General features: G+C 58.0%; 4 protein-coding genes across 4 annotated transcripts; 3 read left to right on the plus strand and 1 right to left on the minus strand.

Moving 5' to 3' along the window:
- Nucleotides 1-2,748: 2,748 nt before the first annotated feature.
- DCS_01606 (GTPase activating protein for Arf) lies at nt 2,749-4,557 on the plus strand (the record flags this gene model as incomplete). The annotated part of the gene is made up of 1 exon (XM_040798938.1): nt 2,749-4,557. One exon carries the CDS (start codon nt 2,749-2,751, stop codon nt 4,555-4,557), a length of 1,809 nt encoding a protein of 602 aa, XP_040659821.1.
- Nucleotides 4,558-5,247: 690 nt separating this feature from the next.
- DCS_01607 (Transcription factor TFIIIC, tau55-related protein) lies at nt 5,248-6,555 on the plus strand (the record flags this gene model as incomplete). The annotated part of the gene is made up of 2 exons (XM_040798939.1): nt 5,248-5,373; nt 5,431-6,555. 2 exons carry the CDS (start codon nt 5,248-5,250, stop codon nt 6,553-6,555), a joined length of 1,251 nt encoding a protein of 416 aa, XP_040659822.1.
- Nucleotides 6,556-9,033: 2,478 nt separating this feature from the next.
- DCS_01608 (vacuolar sorting-associated protein) lies at nt 9,034-10,698 on the plus strand (the record flags this gene model as incomplete). Its single annotated transcript, XM_040798940.1, has 1 exon — nt 9,034-10,698. The coding sequence occupies one exon, from the start codon at nt 9,034-9,036 to the stop codon at nt 10,696-10,698; it is 1,665 nt and encodes a 554-aa protein (XP_040659823.1).
- A 1,104-nt stretch (nt 10,699-11,802) lies between these two features.
- Nucleotides 11,803-14,586, minus strand: DCS_01609 (uncharacterized protein; the record flags this gene model as incomplete). Its single annotated transcript, XM_040798941.1, has 1 exon — nt 11,803-14,586. The coding sequence occupies one exon, from the start codon at nt 14,584-14,586 to the stop codon at nt 11,803-11,805; it is 2,784 nt and encodes a 927-aa protein (XP_040659824.1).
- Nucleotides 14,587-15,416: the final 830 nt, after the last annotated feature.

Raw genomic sequence — 15,416 nt, forward strand, 5'->3', positions numbered from 1 at the left:
TGCCTTCCCTTGTTTCGCCGTCCACGTCCAGGTAGTTCATCAATAGGTACTTCTGCGCACCCTTCCTTTGCGATCGGCGTACTGCCGCCGTCAGGGCGCCACTCGTGGCGCGGCAAGTCGATACTGCACCGCAGGCTGGAGCACGGCAGCTACGGGCAGGAGAACAACGCCTTCGATACTCCGTACTAGCAGTACGGTTCCTACAGAAAGGTGCTTCTCGCGTCATGGAAGTAGCAGGCAGCTCAAGAGGGTGAGGTGTTGTAGCCCGCAGTCCCAACCACGCACGCGACACCCCGGGTGGTGGCGGGCGGGATCGGGTTACTGATCTTTGAATGCCAGCGTACCGTTGCAAGTGCACAGCTACTGCACTGTATGCCTGCAAAACGCGCCCCGAAAGGGCCGCGGTGTACCCAAAGAGGAAAAGATTGGCCATGGCCAAGACTAAGCTTGCCGATCAACAGGCAGGGTACTTTCCCGTTGCAAGTACGCACTGCCGATTTTGTAGTTGCGGTCGTGACAGAAAATATACGGTGTCTGATGGCGTCTTCAAGCACGAGCTGCTATTCTGATTGCAATCAATACCAACTGCAAGGCATCAACCTCCACTGGCAAGTGCACGAAACACTGACAAACACTGGCAAACACTGGCAAACACTGATGCACTGTGTATACCTTGTGTTTACCAACCGTACCTGTAGATGCAGAGATGCAGATAGTTGTTGTGTGCAAGTAAAGTCGGTCTGGCTGGATGACCAACTGGCCATTTGGGCAGTCTATCCAATGGCACCTCGCGCATGCCCAGCCCGTCTGGCAAACGGAGGCCCCACGTCGGGGGAGGGGGGGGGGGTGAAGGGGGTTCAATGAAGTGCTTGGCGGCGCCCGAATGCGAGTGCGCGAGTTGGAGAGCATGAGTACCTAATAACTATTATCTACAGTAGGTAACACGGAGCACCAGTATGTGCAATGTACTTGTAGGTGTGCAACTGCCAGTGCTTGCACCAACTCTAACAGCACTCGTACTGCAGGTACCAAGTACAAAGTGCACACTCGCGCAACATGTACAGGCAGGCACACACACTCACCCGACCCGTGGCCAACCGTCGGCCATTGTCTTCTCCACATTCACCAACGGCCCGGCATGCGGCACCGGCCCCCAAGCCGCTTGGAATGCTGTTCCGAGTCGGACGGTGCTCTGCCTGCCATTGCGAAGTCATGACGTGCACGAATGACAAGCTGTCGCCAGCGTTGGACATATCATTCGCAGCACACGTTACCGCGGTACCTAGCTATTTTGTGCCGACGATACTCTTCGCCGGGGCAAACCGATGCTCCGGCTCCTCGCCGTTAGACTGTCGGCACCCAAGTCTTAAACCTTGATCAATCCACAATTCGGTTCGTCTGCGCTAAACCCGTAGCCACTGAACTGGACTGGATTGGACGGCTACCTCAACCAGGAAATGACCTGTAAGTACTTACGGTGTGCTCCGTCCTGCTAGGGCGAATCCTACAATTAATATACTGTACAGCAGCTAGTTGCATGAAAGCATCCATCTGTACTCCGTATAGTAGGTGTAACAATCACTCCATACTTGCACGTACTAGCACTCCAAACCTTTATGCACTGTACATGTACGTGCATGGTACTCCGACTTGCAAGTACTGGCATCCTAGTTTACCTACCTACCACTACTCTGTAGGGCAATACGAAAGATATTCTCGGGCAGCCTTGGTAGGTACCCAAGTACCAAGGTAGTGCTGGCCTTCAAGGTGTTGCAGAGTCGCTAGGTTAGAAGGCCGGCACCTAACGAGCCAGCGAGCCAGCGAGCCAGCCTCTACCAACCCCACTGTGGCTTCTCCCACCGCTCGGCCAGTCTTCCAGAAGGAGAGTTCTCCTTTCCAGCACCGGCTCCTGGCTCTGACACCGTCCTTTCGCACCGTCCTCATCTCCCCTTCCCTCCTCGCCGGCCGCTATCCCGCCGCCGTAATTTCTTTCCTTGGACCTGACCTGACCAGTCTCTCACTTGCTGCTACACCACCCTCCTTGGTCCTCATGATGATCCTTGCCGCATCCTGAACCCCTCCGTCCTGAACCCTCCCGGTCTGTCGCTGCGAAACCACAACCGCTCAACGCCGCGCAACCTAGGCCACTCGTCGCCGACGCACGTCCCGCCGTCACGCGCCACGAGCGCACGCCGGCATCATGTCTGGAGCGCCGAGCAAGCGCCAGCAGGCGCGCAACGAAAAGCAGCTTCAGGAGCTTGTGCACGACGTTGCCGGCAATAACCAATGCGCCGACTGCCACGCCCGGAATCCAGGTTCGTTCCCATGGCCGGCGAAACCGAGCGTGGATGGAGAAGCGGACTGACCAAGGTGCCTCTCTTACAGCCTGGGCCTCCTGGAGCGTATGTCTTGACGATTCCCACCCTCCTCCCCACCTTGACCGTCCTCGACCGTCCTTGACCGTCCTCGACCGACCTTGGCCAACCTTGGCCGCCCTACATCATGCCTCGCCCTCATCATGCTGACTCGGCCACCACCAGCTCGGCGTTTTTCTCTGCATGCGATGCGCCACCATTCACCGAAAGCTCGGCACCCATATTTCCAAAGTCAAGTCGCTGAGCATGGACAGCTGGTCCAACGAGCAAGTTGATGTGAGCAGCGCCCAGTCTAGCCGCTCCGAGCCGTCCCCTTCTGCCCCCCCCCCCCCCCCCCCCCCCCCCCGGAGGCTAATCGGTCCGGTCGCAGAACATGCGAAAGGTCGGAAACATTGTATCGAACCAACTTTATAATTCCGAAAACAAGACCCCCCCGATACCCATCGATGCTGATGAAGCCGACGCCGCCATGGAGAGATTCATACGCAGCAAGTACATCAATGACGTTGCCGGCCAACAGAGCAGGCCGCGAGGCCCAACTTCGGACGAGGGTATACCGCCGCCGTTGCCACCCAAAAATTCGTCGTCGAGGTTTGGATTCAGGTCAGCCTCGTCCATATTTCCCCTCTCCTCCCGAGCGAAAAAGGAAGCCAAGATGGCCAATATGATGGCGGCCGAGCACGCACACGCCAGCGCACCATCGAAGAAGCCGTTTGGCGTCACCGCCGACAACGACCTGTCCAATGATCATGGCGAAAATTTAGTCAAACTACGAGACATGGGCTTCGTCGACAACAATCGCAACGACACCGTGCTCAAGGCCGTCGGGGGGAACTTGGACAGAGCCGTCGAGGCTCTCGTTCGCCTGGGTGAAGGTGGCAGCCGCTCGCCCACAACGCCAACGGTGCCTTTGCGAGAGAAAACGCTGCGAACATCGAGATCGCTGACGCCCATGAGCTCTCCGTTGAACGGGCTGGCCGTCGGTCTGACAGTCCCCCAAAGATCAGGCCCGGAGCGGCCTACAACCGCGTCGACGTCGACGTCGACGAATCCGTTTGATATGATGACCATGGCCCAACCTCAAACGGCGCAGTCGACGGGTACGCTGAAGAACAAGAATCCGTATGGGAGCTCGGTCATGGCAACAAACCCCTTTGGCCAACCGTCGCCGCCTGTCGACGTCGTCGGTCTGTCATTCCAGGGACTCACCATCGCCCAACCGCAGCAGACTCTATTTCCCCACCGCACAGGGGATAACGGCGCCCAGCAGCAAGTGGCCTACCAGCAGCAGCACATGCTGCCGCTTGCCTCGACGATCCCCGCCCAAGTTCAGCACCTGTCTTTCCAAGGCAGCATGACGTACCCGCAGCCGTTGCCGCCGACGAATCAACCAGCGCAGATGGGACAAAACCCCTTTTTCTCCCAGCCGTCGAGTCCAAACCAGCAGCAGATACAAGCGATGGCGCAAAGCCTACCTGCCGGCGCCGTTCCTGCTCAAGGAGCGTATGCGGGAAACCCCTTTGTGCGATCGCCGACCCGCATAGGGTCGCCATTCCTCGTTCAGATTCCCGAACAGGGTCAAACGACCTTCCTCACCACCTCACCTCAACCTCTCCCGACAAACTCGAACCCCTTCTTTGCCAACACGGCGCAGTTTGCGCCTCATCAGCAGCTGGGCCAGCCTGCATTGGCTCAGCAGCAGCAGCTGGCACTTCAGCAGCTGCAAGGCCAGCCTGCCCTGGTTCAGCAGCAGCAGCAGCAGCAGCAGCAGCAGCAGTTTGTCCCACAGCCAGGCTTTGGCCAGCCATCATACGGCGAGAGCCAAGTTCAGTACCAACCGCAGCGGCAGGACAAAGCGTCCATAATGGCCTTGTACAACCAGCCGACTCGGCCTGTTCCGCAGCCAACAAGGTCTGAGCCGATCTTGAAGAACCAACAGATGTACGCGCAGCCGGCCCCATCCGTCCCCTCGAGCATGCAGGACCCCCGACTCCCCCCCCAACCAGCGGTGGGGAGCACAAACCCCTTCGCCATGACGGGACCGACCTCCGGCCCACGGGACCCCTTTACACCGAGTCGGCACATGAGCCGGGAGAGCATGAACCTCGGCATGGACATGGCCTGGGCCAACGGTAGACACAGCCCGGATGCGTTTGCAAGTCTCAGCGCGAGGCATGCATGAAGGGAGACCGACTTGATAGGCCCGGATGGGAGAGAAGAGAATATTAGCATTAGCCCGACAAGGGCAATTTGTGTATAAGCGTGGCGGGCGAATATGTATGATACTCAGGCTAGATTACGAAGCTGCGCGACTGTCCCTCGAGTGGGCAACGTCAGGCATGACGCTTTAGATCCCGTCTTCGAGAGATTCAACATGTCGTGTCTCCTCGTTCGACGGCGAATGTGAAATATGGAAAGGGGGGTTCGGGATAATGCCGATGAAGCTATTGGAGGACGCATCGGCCATGTATCTACGAACCACATGTCTACTATCTACCTGGGCATGGCACTTGGAAGACGTTTGCTCACTCTTGTCCACTACGACGCTGTGAGCGACCAAGTCGGAAGCATGCGCTGGTGGCGAGGAGCCGCTGCTTATCGATAAGCGTTTTGCCGCATGCACCACTCTGCGCATACCTCCACGCTCAGGAGTGACATTGGACCTGGTTTCTCCAGATTCTCCATTGCAGAACAACCAAGTCACAGTTGGTTGTCGTCTTGCCCCCCCCCGAAACCCCCTTTTTTGGCTTCCATTGATTTGGCTTCACGAGAAGACGGAGTGCTCCGGAAACTCTTGCCAATCTTCCGGGGTCGTCCTCACGACACCTATAAGTTCCGCCGACTCGCTCTACGAAAACGGCTGCGGCCCAGCATGTCGTCCACACCCGTCTTCACTCCAGACGAGCCAGGAGCTCTAGGCCTTGACGAAATTCTCAATCAAGTAGCGCAAGATGACGAAGACGAGTGGGAGTACGAGTATTCCACAACGGAGACAGAGGTCTGGACACACACGGAAGCTTCCTTTCCTCCGATAGCTTGCGCTGACAATGCTTAGACATACTATCTGACGGTTGAGCTTTCGTACACCGAGTTCAAGGAGCAGTCCAAAAAGATGCCCCATCACAGCCGTGGAGGCTACTACAAAAACTGGTTGGATCAGACACCGGCAGGGCCGAGCAAAAAAGTCACACGAGGCAAAGCGGGCAACGACGGCGACGGCAGCGACGACGAAAACGAAGCCGAGCCTGATGCCGGAGCGGATGGCGACGACGACGAAGACGAAGAAGATGACGACAATGAGGACGCCGGGCCGCCCCTCGACCCGGGACTTCAAGCGGCATCCAAGGGCTTGGAGGATGGAGAGAAGGCCGCGGACAAGCAGGCCACTCCCCGTCGGGCGGGAGACAACGACGACGGCGAAGTCGACGGCGGCGAGGAGGGAGAATCTTTCGATGAGATTCAAGTTCTGGAGCTGCACTCCCACAGACCCGTCATCTCCTACCGAGGTCGCGTCTTTGAGGGACAGTGGGCCGAGGTGATTGGAACTGAAGCCATCTTGACGAAGCACAAGGAGCAAAACCCGCTGCCGGCACTTCGAAATCTGAAGGAAGGCGTTGATTTTTTGGCGGCGAGCTCCGCACGGATCATGACGACGGAGAAGGTACCCAAGCCGCGAGCCCCCGAACAAGACTCGCTGGCGGCCATTCGCGAGGAGTGGAACATCAGGATCCCGCCGGGCAAGGACAGGACGGGCGAAAGAGCGCAGCAGATTCGCTTCCTGGAGAATCTGATTGCGCTCAAGATGAAGAGGGAAGACATGGATCAGGTGACAGTGTATGCTACGGATGGTGACGGCAAAGATTGGGACGACAAGCAGGGGCCCGATTTCAAGCCTCGAATCCGGAGAAAAGCGGCGGCGCGCGATGACAGCACGCAGAGTGCGAGCGCAGCGAGAGCACGAGGACAATCGTCCGGTTCGGACCGTCACAGGGCCCGATCACGTCGACAGGCGCGAGGGGGCCGAGGCGCCTCTGCTGCCGGTATGGGCAGTACAAGTGCGCTGTCGACGCCGACACCAAGCCGATGGGACGACCTGCCACAACCAAGCGAGGGACTCGAAGGCGAAGAGGACGACGACGACGAGGGGGGCGAAGATGCATCCATGACGGGCAACGATTGATGCGACGGGGCAATCATCAACAAGATGAGTCGGCGGACGGCTCATGTGAAAAATACGCATCCCAGCAGCCTGGCTCCGGCACTTTCGCAAGAGCGACAAGGGAATAATCAACGAAGGGGCGCGTCAGGGGTGCGGTCGCAATTCGCCGTCGTGCTCGCGCTTGCAGCAAGCTTGCAGGCCAGCGAGTTGACGCAGCGCAGATGACCGGTTTCAACCGGGTTCAACCAATAGCCACAAAGGCAACCAGCGGCGAGGGCGAATTAGAAAGAGCGGATGGGACGTGGGCCGAGTGAGCTGGCTTTCGTGGTCTGGTGATGGGCCTTGGGCAGCGGTGCGTCTTGTGAGGACGAGCCCGCCTGCCGCCGACGCAAGGATGTCGACTCTTACAGGGCGGTGGTCGAGCCGGGCCTCCATCAATATATCAAGCGTCCTGCTGACCAGCGCGCGACGCGCCATTCAATCTGTTGCAGGGACGTTGGACTAACTACCGACGGTCCCTGCCCTCGGCCAACGCGTTGCGTGTGGTGCGATGGGGACAGACTATTTGCAGGAGACATATTCGAGACGAAAGCCTGCGGAACGCTGATCATCTACCACCCATGAGCTTGTTCTATTGCTAGAGGCCACTGAGTGAGCATCCCCACTGAGGAGCCGTGCAGCGGGATGACGATGGCCGCGAAAGGGCCAGCACATGCGGTGCACACAAGGTGCCTGGCGCTTGGGGACCACAGGGTGGTGGGCCCAGGTAGCGGCACACCCTATGGAGATCATGTCCTAGTGGCGATGCGAATGACAGGCCGCAGCAGCCAAGCCCCGTAGCCGCAGGTTTTAGCGGAGTGACAGTACAGTATGGAGTGCTACTTGTACAAGTAGATTTGTATTTACATGTTCTCGCATGTACTGAGTACACCTACGCATGATCATATACGCTACTCTCTACGGAGTTTTGTACGAGATATTACACACGACGAGGAATCCTGTGGGCAGGTGTGCATACTCATATGCATAAAGGCACATTCGAATCTATACGATGTAAGAATACATTTTGCTTTCGCTGCTGCTCCTGTGCGTAATGCGAGCCATGCGATTATCATTCATCACATTGTACTGTAGGTGTACTACTACACGGAGTAGAGGCTGGCCATCTGTGGTCCGCACTGTTCGCCGAAACAGTCGCTGGAGGCACCTAGGTACCTAGTACCGTTGGCGATGCGCGGGAACGTCGGATACATGGACCGTACGATCAGTACCTAATTCAGCATCTAGTCGCATTAATAATTCCTCAGCGCAGTCAGACAAGGAGGCGATTTCGGCCATCAGCACTACGTAGGAGCTCCTCTGTAGCCATTGAGGCACCTCGAGGCACGTCCAGGCCCCACCCTCAGTCGCCGACCGCAGCGCGTCCATGCCAAAGGCGGGTTCCAGTCCCCATGTGGTGTGCGAGTGGTGTGGTATGACGCACGAGTTACAGCCGCCCAAGCCAAGTACATACTCTACTTGTGCGAGTGCTTGTGCATGTACTGGGGCTGTAAGTACTCTACATGCACTTGCGCCACAATAAAGAGTACACCTCGCTCTAAAAGGTACGAACTAGAATATTAATTACAGCACCTATAGTATACAAGCAAACACGCGTACATGTACTCAGTCCTCCGTTGGCACTCTGTTCTCCGTACTAAGGTACTCACGTATTAATTACTACCTAGTAGAGTACTTGCCTAAAAGTGCAGTGCAGGAACAACCTGTGGAACAACCTGTCAGAGCAAGGAGCCCATGTACTTAGGTGCTCAGTTACATGTACATGTGCGTGCAGCCGGTACCTAACATCCACCCGCATTCGCATAGAAACCGCACGTACTCTGCTAGCAGGCCCAGTATCACTGCGGGAGGTGCCGCTAACAGCCAAGCGATCATGCATCCACCACCCTTCCAACGGAGCAACCTCGATTCGCTTCCCTTCCACTTGTCGTCAGTCTCACCATCTCGGGGCATCGTCTTCGACACCACTTATTCCGTTACTCGCCGTTGACATGCCGCCAGAGGCATCGTGATCGGATTCCGCCCTGCTTGGAGATGCGTACCGCTCTAGATTGCCTTGGTTTCGCACGTCCCTCCCTTCTCTGCCAGCCGCCATCTTGCATTCCCGCTCCATCCGACCGCTAGATCTCTACTCCTCCACCGCCTCCAAACCCCGACTCTCACCCTCCTCCACTCAATCCTCAGAGGGCGGAGACGTCTCCGATATCACCCCCGCGAGGGCACCACGTCGTCCGTCCTTTTGCTCACAACTTCTTCCCTGTTCATATCTTCTTCCCCGCCTTCCTTTGGCCCGCATCCGTCGACTGCCGCAACCTCTGAGGTGCGTCCGAGCACAGGCGGCCAGCCAGCCAGCCGGTCAGCTTCGCCGTCCCCCCTACTTCGCTACCCCCGACGCCGCCAGGGACGAGCCACGGTCCGTCCCCCCCCCGGAACGAGGTCATGCTCTGGCTGCGTCGAGGCACCATCTTGGTGACGCTCTTCCTCCTCGTCTCCTTCATCGCCTGGTTCGCACCGCGCGCGCTAAACCCGTCGCCGCCGAGCCCGGAGAAGCGAGCACGCGACAGCCTCTGGGTCAACAGCAGTCCCTACTTTTGGGACCGCCAAATATGTCGCTGGATAAGCATCTGCGGTTTGCTTCATCTCAGGAAGGACCCGGCCGCCCTCCCGGCCCCCCTGAGCTCGAAATCGGATGTCGAGGACGACGATGTGAGGATGGAGCTTCGTCGCAGGTCCGACCTCGAACCTCCCTTATCCTGGGAGGATATCGGGGACAGATCCAAAGCTGGCGGCACCGGTGCATCGCCCAAGCGACGGCGTCGTGTCGACGACAGGCGTGATGCCCGTGAGAGACGCAAGCAGTTCAAGCCCGTCCCCGACTTCGTCCTTCGCTACGCGCCCCTCGTCCACTTGTACTCGGGCGAGCAGTTTTGGCCCTCCGACATCCGCGAGCACGTTCAGCACATGAACGTAAGCGTCGAGGGCGAGTTCCTCAACACCACCGACCGCTGGACTCTGGACAATCTACAGAAGCTGAACGAGAACGACGGTGTCATCGTGCTTCACAGTGCCGACGACGTCGAAACCCGACCCCAATGGTTGCACAGCCATTTCAACAGACCCAACCCCTTCCCGGACGACGGTGAGGAAAAGCCCACGGGAGACGAGGAGAAACCCGACATGCGCAAGGAAACGACCAGCTGGTTTGATGTTGGCAGAGACGATCCCCTGCATCGAATCACTGCCCCTCGCTTCGGCATGCACCAGCAGCGGCCCCGGTCCGAGATGCCCCGCCTGTCCTCGCGCGGCCACAAGCCGGATGCCAGCGGCTACTCCCGAGCCCCTGCTGTCCTTATCCTCGTCGACAAGGGTTCCGGTATCCTCGACGCCTTCTGGTTCTTCTTCTACTCCTACAATCTTGGCCAGACGGTGCTGGGCATTCGCTTTGGCAACCATATCGGCGACTGGGAACATTCAATGATTCGCTTCGAGAACGGCGAGCCTCGCGGCATCTTCTTCTCCGAACACGAGGGCGGACAAGCTTACGCTTGGGATGCCGTCGGGAAGCGTGGCGAACGCCCCGTCATATACTCTGCTGTCGGCTCTCATGCCATGTACCCGCTGCCAGGCGATCATCCCTACGTGCTGCCGTTCCGCATGTTGAAGGATGTCACGGACAAGGGCCCCCTGTGGGACCCGGCCCTGAACAACTATGCCTATCACTACGACTACACCCGGGAGGACCCTCAAGACACGTGGGACCCCCTCGATGGCGAGATTAGCCAGATACCGGAGCCCGAAGATGAGTTGGCCGACATACACTTCGCCGAGAACGTTGTCGAGAGGCACAACACCCGCGACACCCACAGCCTCGTCCCGGCTGCGTCTAACCCCAACGCGCCCACCTCGTGGTTTCACTTCAAGGGCCGCTGGGGTGACCAAGTCTACAGTCTCGCCGACATCCGTCAATGGCGCCTTTTCGGCCAATACCACTATGTCACTGGCCCCGCGGGGCCCAAGTTCAAAAGGCTCGACCGTGCGAAGATGTGCCAGAGCTTAAAATGCCGCATTCTCTACAAGGTAGACCCCAAGAGAACGTGGTACTGATGGTCCGAATTCGCCATATTTGTTTCCGAGAGCCAAGCATTGCTATTTTTTTTTCGACTCGGTGCTCAATCACTCCACAATGTGCTTGCGTCGAAGCATGCCAAAGGATGAGGCGTTCCTGCTTCATCAGAGACGGATAGGGCGTTGCGGCAATCGACAGCGTCACTTAGAAGAAGTGCCCACAGACTTGCGCATCGAGAGAGAAGCCGCTTTTCCATCCCGAGATGCTTGGGTACCGTCAGCTCCCTACGCATACATGCGGTCTTCCAGGACTACTACCTGGCACTCGGGCTCCAGATGCTCGTGTGATGGCGACCCATTGCTTTGTTTTCATTTCAAGGTTTTATTCTCATGCATTAGCTAGACACCAGGTGATGCATTATAGACGGGACAGGAGTATGGAGTTGTCAGCGCAGTTCCTAGTATGCTAAAGTCTTGAAACATATCCTTGCGGCCGTCTTTGAGGATGAAAATCGCAAGCTTGTTTTGACTCTCGACATAGCCGTGAACAGTGAGAACGAAAACGACGCTACCACCGGGCGTGCTCAGCAAAAGGGTATATAGTGACAGCATCGGCCGGCAGTATTGAGTGTGATTTCTCAGGTTGTACTACAGAAAGTCGAGCATACGTTCCAAATGCTCGCTTGCAAACCACCTCGCAGGCATTTCTTGAATAATTGCCGTAAACAGCCGTCCATGCAAGGGCCCGCTGCCTATCCGTCCCTGTTGTTCCGCCAGAACACTGTCCAAAATTGCCAACGTTCCCGCTTAGATCCCAGCCGTCTGGCAATGAATACCCACGTGCGCAATGCATATCTAGTATCTGATGCTTATAATGATGATGGTGATGATGTGAGTCGGATATCCTTCCTGATAAATGACAGAAAAATACGCCTGCAGAACGAATCGCCGCTATTGGTATGAACATATTACAAAGGGGGGAGGGGGGGTGAGAACTGAGATGGGTGCGGCGCATGGTTGGAGAGGAGTACTTAAGTTGTACGGTTCGCGCCAAGATGGTATCATTCATAACTCCTTGCAGAAAAAGGGCAAAATGGTACGCCATCGTCGTTGTCAACGTGACACGCATGGTCCAATCGTACGTTATTCGTCCTCGTGAATGCGGAAATCGGCACCGCCATGATGAGGTGCTGCGCGATTCGTGCTTGGATATTCGGATGGTTGGCTGCTGGCATCGCTTCGCCTGTCGTCATGTTGCTGCTGCTGCTGCGGGTCAATGTTCTCCCCGTCGGACAGGCCTTCTTGGTCCTCGATGCCAGGCCACGGTTCGTCCTCAGGCAGCTGCCATGGCTGTGAGTCACGCGCAGGTTGAGCATGAGTTGTCATCTCCTCGCTCGTGACGCTCTCATCCTCGTCCCTGTCGACGTATGACTCATCGTCGGATGCATTCTCGTATATGTTGATGTCGGTGAGCATGTAGTCCAGATCGGTAGCATACTCCGTCGCGGTGCGCGCCACACTGGTGCTGCGCAGCGGTCGAATTTCCTGCAGCGGCACGTTGCTGTACGGCGTGGCGTAGGCGCATGGCGTCTCGCCTCGTCGCAAACCAGGGGGCAGCGGGCTTGGTGAGGCGGTTCTTCTCGGTGTGAAGCGCAGGTGGTTAGGCGAACGCGGTCGTTTCTTGGTGACGCCTGCTTGTGACATGGCTCTCGCGCTTGGTGTGGAGCGTCTAGTCTTGCCATACGACATCACTCGACGTCCATCCACCATGGGCGAGCTGCGGGCATGTGCCGAATCGAGGACCGAGACTGTTCGGATGTGTGGTGGCAAGGACGGTCTTCGAGTGGTCAGCACGGGGGACTGGGCCCGCCAAACGGCCGGGCTTGTTGACCTTCGCCACAGCCTACCGTCGTGGCCGGGAACGATCAACGGCGACATGGACACGCGGTGCCCTCCGCGGCGCATGCCCATGGACAATGGCGGGCTCGGCACGTCATCCAGCTGCTCGGTCCACGACCAGTGTTCCTCCAGGGCATCGGCCTCGGGCACCTCCTGCGACTCGGGTACATCTGGGTAAACGCGACTCATCTCTCGCACTCGTTGCCAGCTCCAGCCAGTCTCGTACGCGTGGCGGTCCTGCAGGTATGCGTCGGGGTGGGTGATGAAGAGCCTCGGCTGCGAGGATCTCATCATGACGGAGTTGAGGAATTGCACGTCCCATAGGCTCGGATTCATCATCTCGTAAGCGCTCAAGAAGCGGAGCCGGGAGTCTTTGTGAATCTTGCGAAGGGGCACCCATGACTGCTGCAGCCCCACGAATTTGGCGAATCGTGGGTCGGACGAGTGCGCTCGAGGGCCCATCTGCATTTCGCGAAAGGCGGCGGCAAAGGCCAGGTTGACGGCAGATTGGACGCTTCGGTAATCCGGGGCCTTGACGGCGACTGATTGAATCAAGCCTCTGCTCCGCAACCGCCGATCCGTGATGCTTGCGTCACCGCACGCCCGGGGCAGCAGCCAATCGACGTCCTGCTCGGCAGCGGCCCATTCGTTGTAGAACGGCGACTGCGAGCGTCCTGTTGCACCGCTGTGGGTCATGGGCAGCTGTGTCCAATCGTCGACGCAGGCGGCGGCATCCGCCGTCTTGAACTCGCCAACCTCCTGCCAGAGTCTCTTCAGGGGGAAGGGCAGGAAGACGACCTCGATCTCCCAGGCATGGCCGAGGGAGGGCAGGTACGATTGCAGCTGAGAAACCTGGGCTTGGAGAGAGTGGATGTGAGTCATGAAATCCTGGGAATGCGCGGCACGACTTGCCACGCTCGTCGCGGCAGAGGCGATGCTTTGCGTGGCAGCATCGTCGTCTCGGACGACGCGCATGTTGGCCAGGCTGGCGTTGTCGTTGGCCGCGAGCTTCTCGACTTCATCGACCCTCGTCTCCAACTCGGCCATTCGTACGTCCAGGTTATCGAACCTATCATGACAGTCCTCGTGGAAGGACGTGTTCTCCACCCTGTCCAGACGACGTCCGTGGTCGCTGACAACGTCCGCGAGCTCAGCCATGGCATGCGGAGCCACGCCGCCCGAGGCAGGGGCGGTTGAAGGTTCCGTCTGGGTGGATTCTTGCGGCCTCGAGGCCGTCGCGTCATGATGTTCGGGGTTCACGAATGCGGCCCGGTCGGTTCGGTAACCCAATTGCTGCCGGGTCGCCACGAGTTGTTGACTGGGCTGTGGCGATGGAGTTGGCGGCTTCGATGGACCGGCACCACTCAGTGTATTGAGACCTTTCCCGGCAAAGGGTCGCAGGTACCTCGTCTGGACCGACGAGGTGGTGGAAGCGGTTTGCGACGCCATCAGACACTGGGACGGAATAGGGGGCAACGGGTTCGTGTTTGCGGAGACGGGACAATGGAGAAAGTCGCCCCAAGCCAAGGTATCGGGCATGGATCCGGGAGGGCACTGGGTGGCACTGGGTATGGCTCGGATGTCGTCCTCCGCCGGCAAGTCGTGGACGAAGGAAAGGGGGGCTGCGGTGCCAAAGCTGGGGAGGTCAATGCCGGGCAGAGCGGGTGGTGTTATGAGAGAAATATCCAACATCGGGCTCAGGGGCTCGCGGTCGGTCTTGGGTTTCTCGTTTTCCTGTCCGGCGGGTGGATTCGGATCCGACGGTGGTGCGTCGCGAGGTCCATGGTCATGGTAACAGGCATGATGGTTACACATGCACCAGCCCGCCTGATCAGAAATTGGACTGCCGGGCATCAGGCGGGTCCAGAAGCGGCGACAACCGCACTGGGCACCCGTGGCACCGGGTGTTAGATCGACATAGTTGCAACCGCCGGCGGGTAAAGCTCGTGGGTTGTGTGCAGTCGCATCGTTGTATATGTCGAAAATGGCTGCAGCGGGCTGCGACAGATCGGGCGGAGAAGCAGCCATTGAAGGGGGCCAAGCGAGGTCAGACCATGCCATGCAAGGATATTTCGAGTTGCTGGCTTCGATCGACCGAGAGCAATCGAGGACTGGGTTGTTGCTAAACCGGTCGCGTCAGGAGCTCGCGATTCGAGCTGGCGCGCATGGGTCCCAAGCGCAGCGGCGGCTGGGCGATATCTAGTCCATGGTCCTTGGCGATGTCGTTCGAAGAGAATGGAGAGGGCGCTGAAGGTCGAAGAAAAGGGCGTCACAGACCGAGCCGTGGTGGCAGTGCTGTTGAGATGGAAATCGAGGGGATGGACGGGGGGTCATATAAACGATTCGGCGGCGGGGATTGGAGACCAGCTGATTGTCGTGGTGTCGATGTCGAAATTGGACGCGAGCGAGCTCGAACGGAGAAGGAGCGCCGGATGGACGAGGTCGTTGGATAGGATGAGGCGGCGGTGAAGAGGCTGAATGGGAGGGACGCCGAGTAAAGTTGAGGCAAGGAGAGACGAAGAGAGATGAAGAGAGATGAAGAGAAGAAAGGTCAGGAGAGGAAAGGGGAGAAGAGGAGGAGAGGTGAGGGGATGAGCTTTTGGGAGCTTGAAGGAGGCAAGTACGGGACTACCTCATTGTACATGTCCCAGCTAGAGATACGTTCGGGGTACTTTTGTACTTTTGGTGAGAACGGAGCAAGTACTTGCATTACAGTACAGTACTTCCATCAGGCTTCCCCGCCAACTCCGGTCCTGGCGACGCGCAAACCCCCGCGCTGCGAGCTCGTGTGTGGAAAATCCAAATGAAACAGAACAACAGACAACAAAATAAATAGCCGTATTAGCTGCTCCATCCGA

Source organism: Drechmeria coniospora, chromosome 01, assembly GCF_001625195.1.
Source record: "Drechmeria coniospora strain ARSEF 6962 chromosome 01, whole genome shotgun sequence".
In the NCBI taxonomy this organism is placed as follows: domain Eukaryota; kingdom Fungi; phylum Ascomycota; class Sordariomycetes; order Hypocreales; family Ophiocordycipitaceae; genus Drechmeria; species Drechmeria coniospora.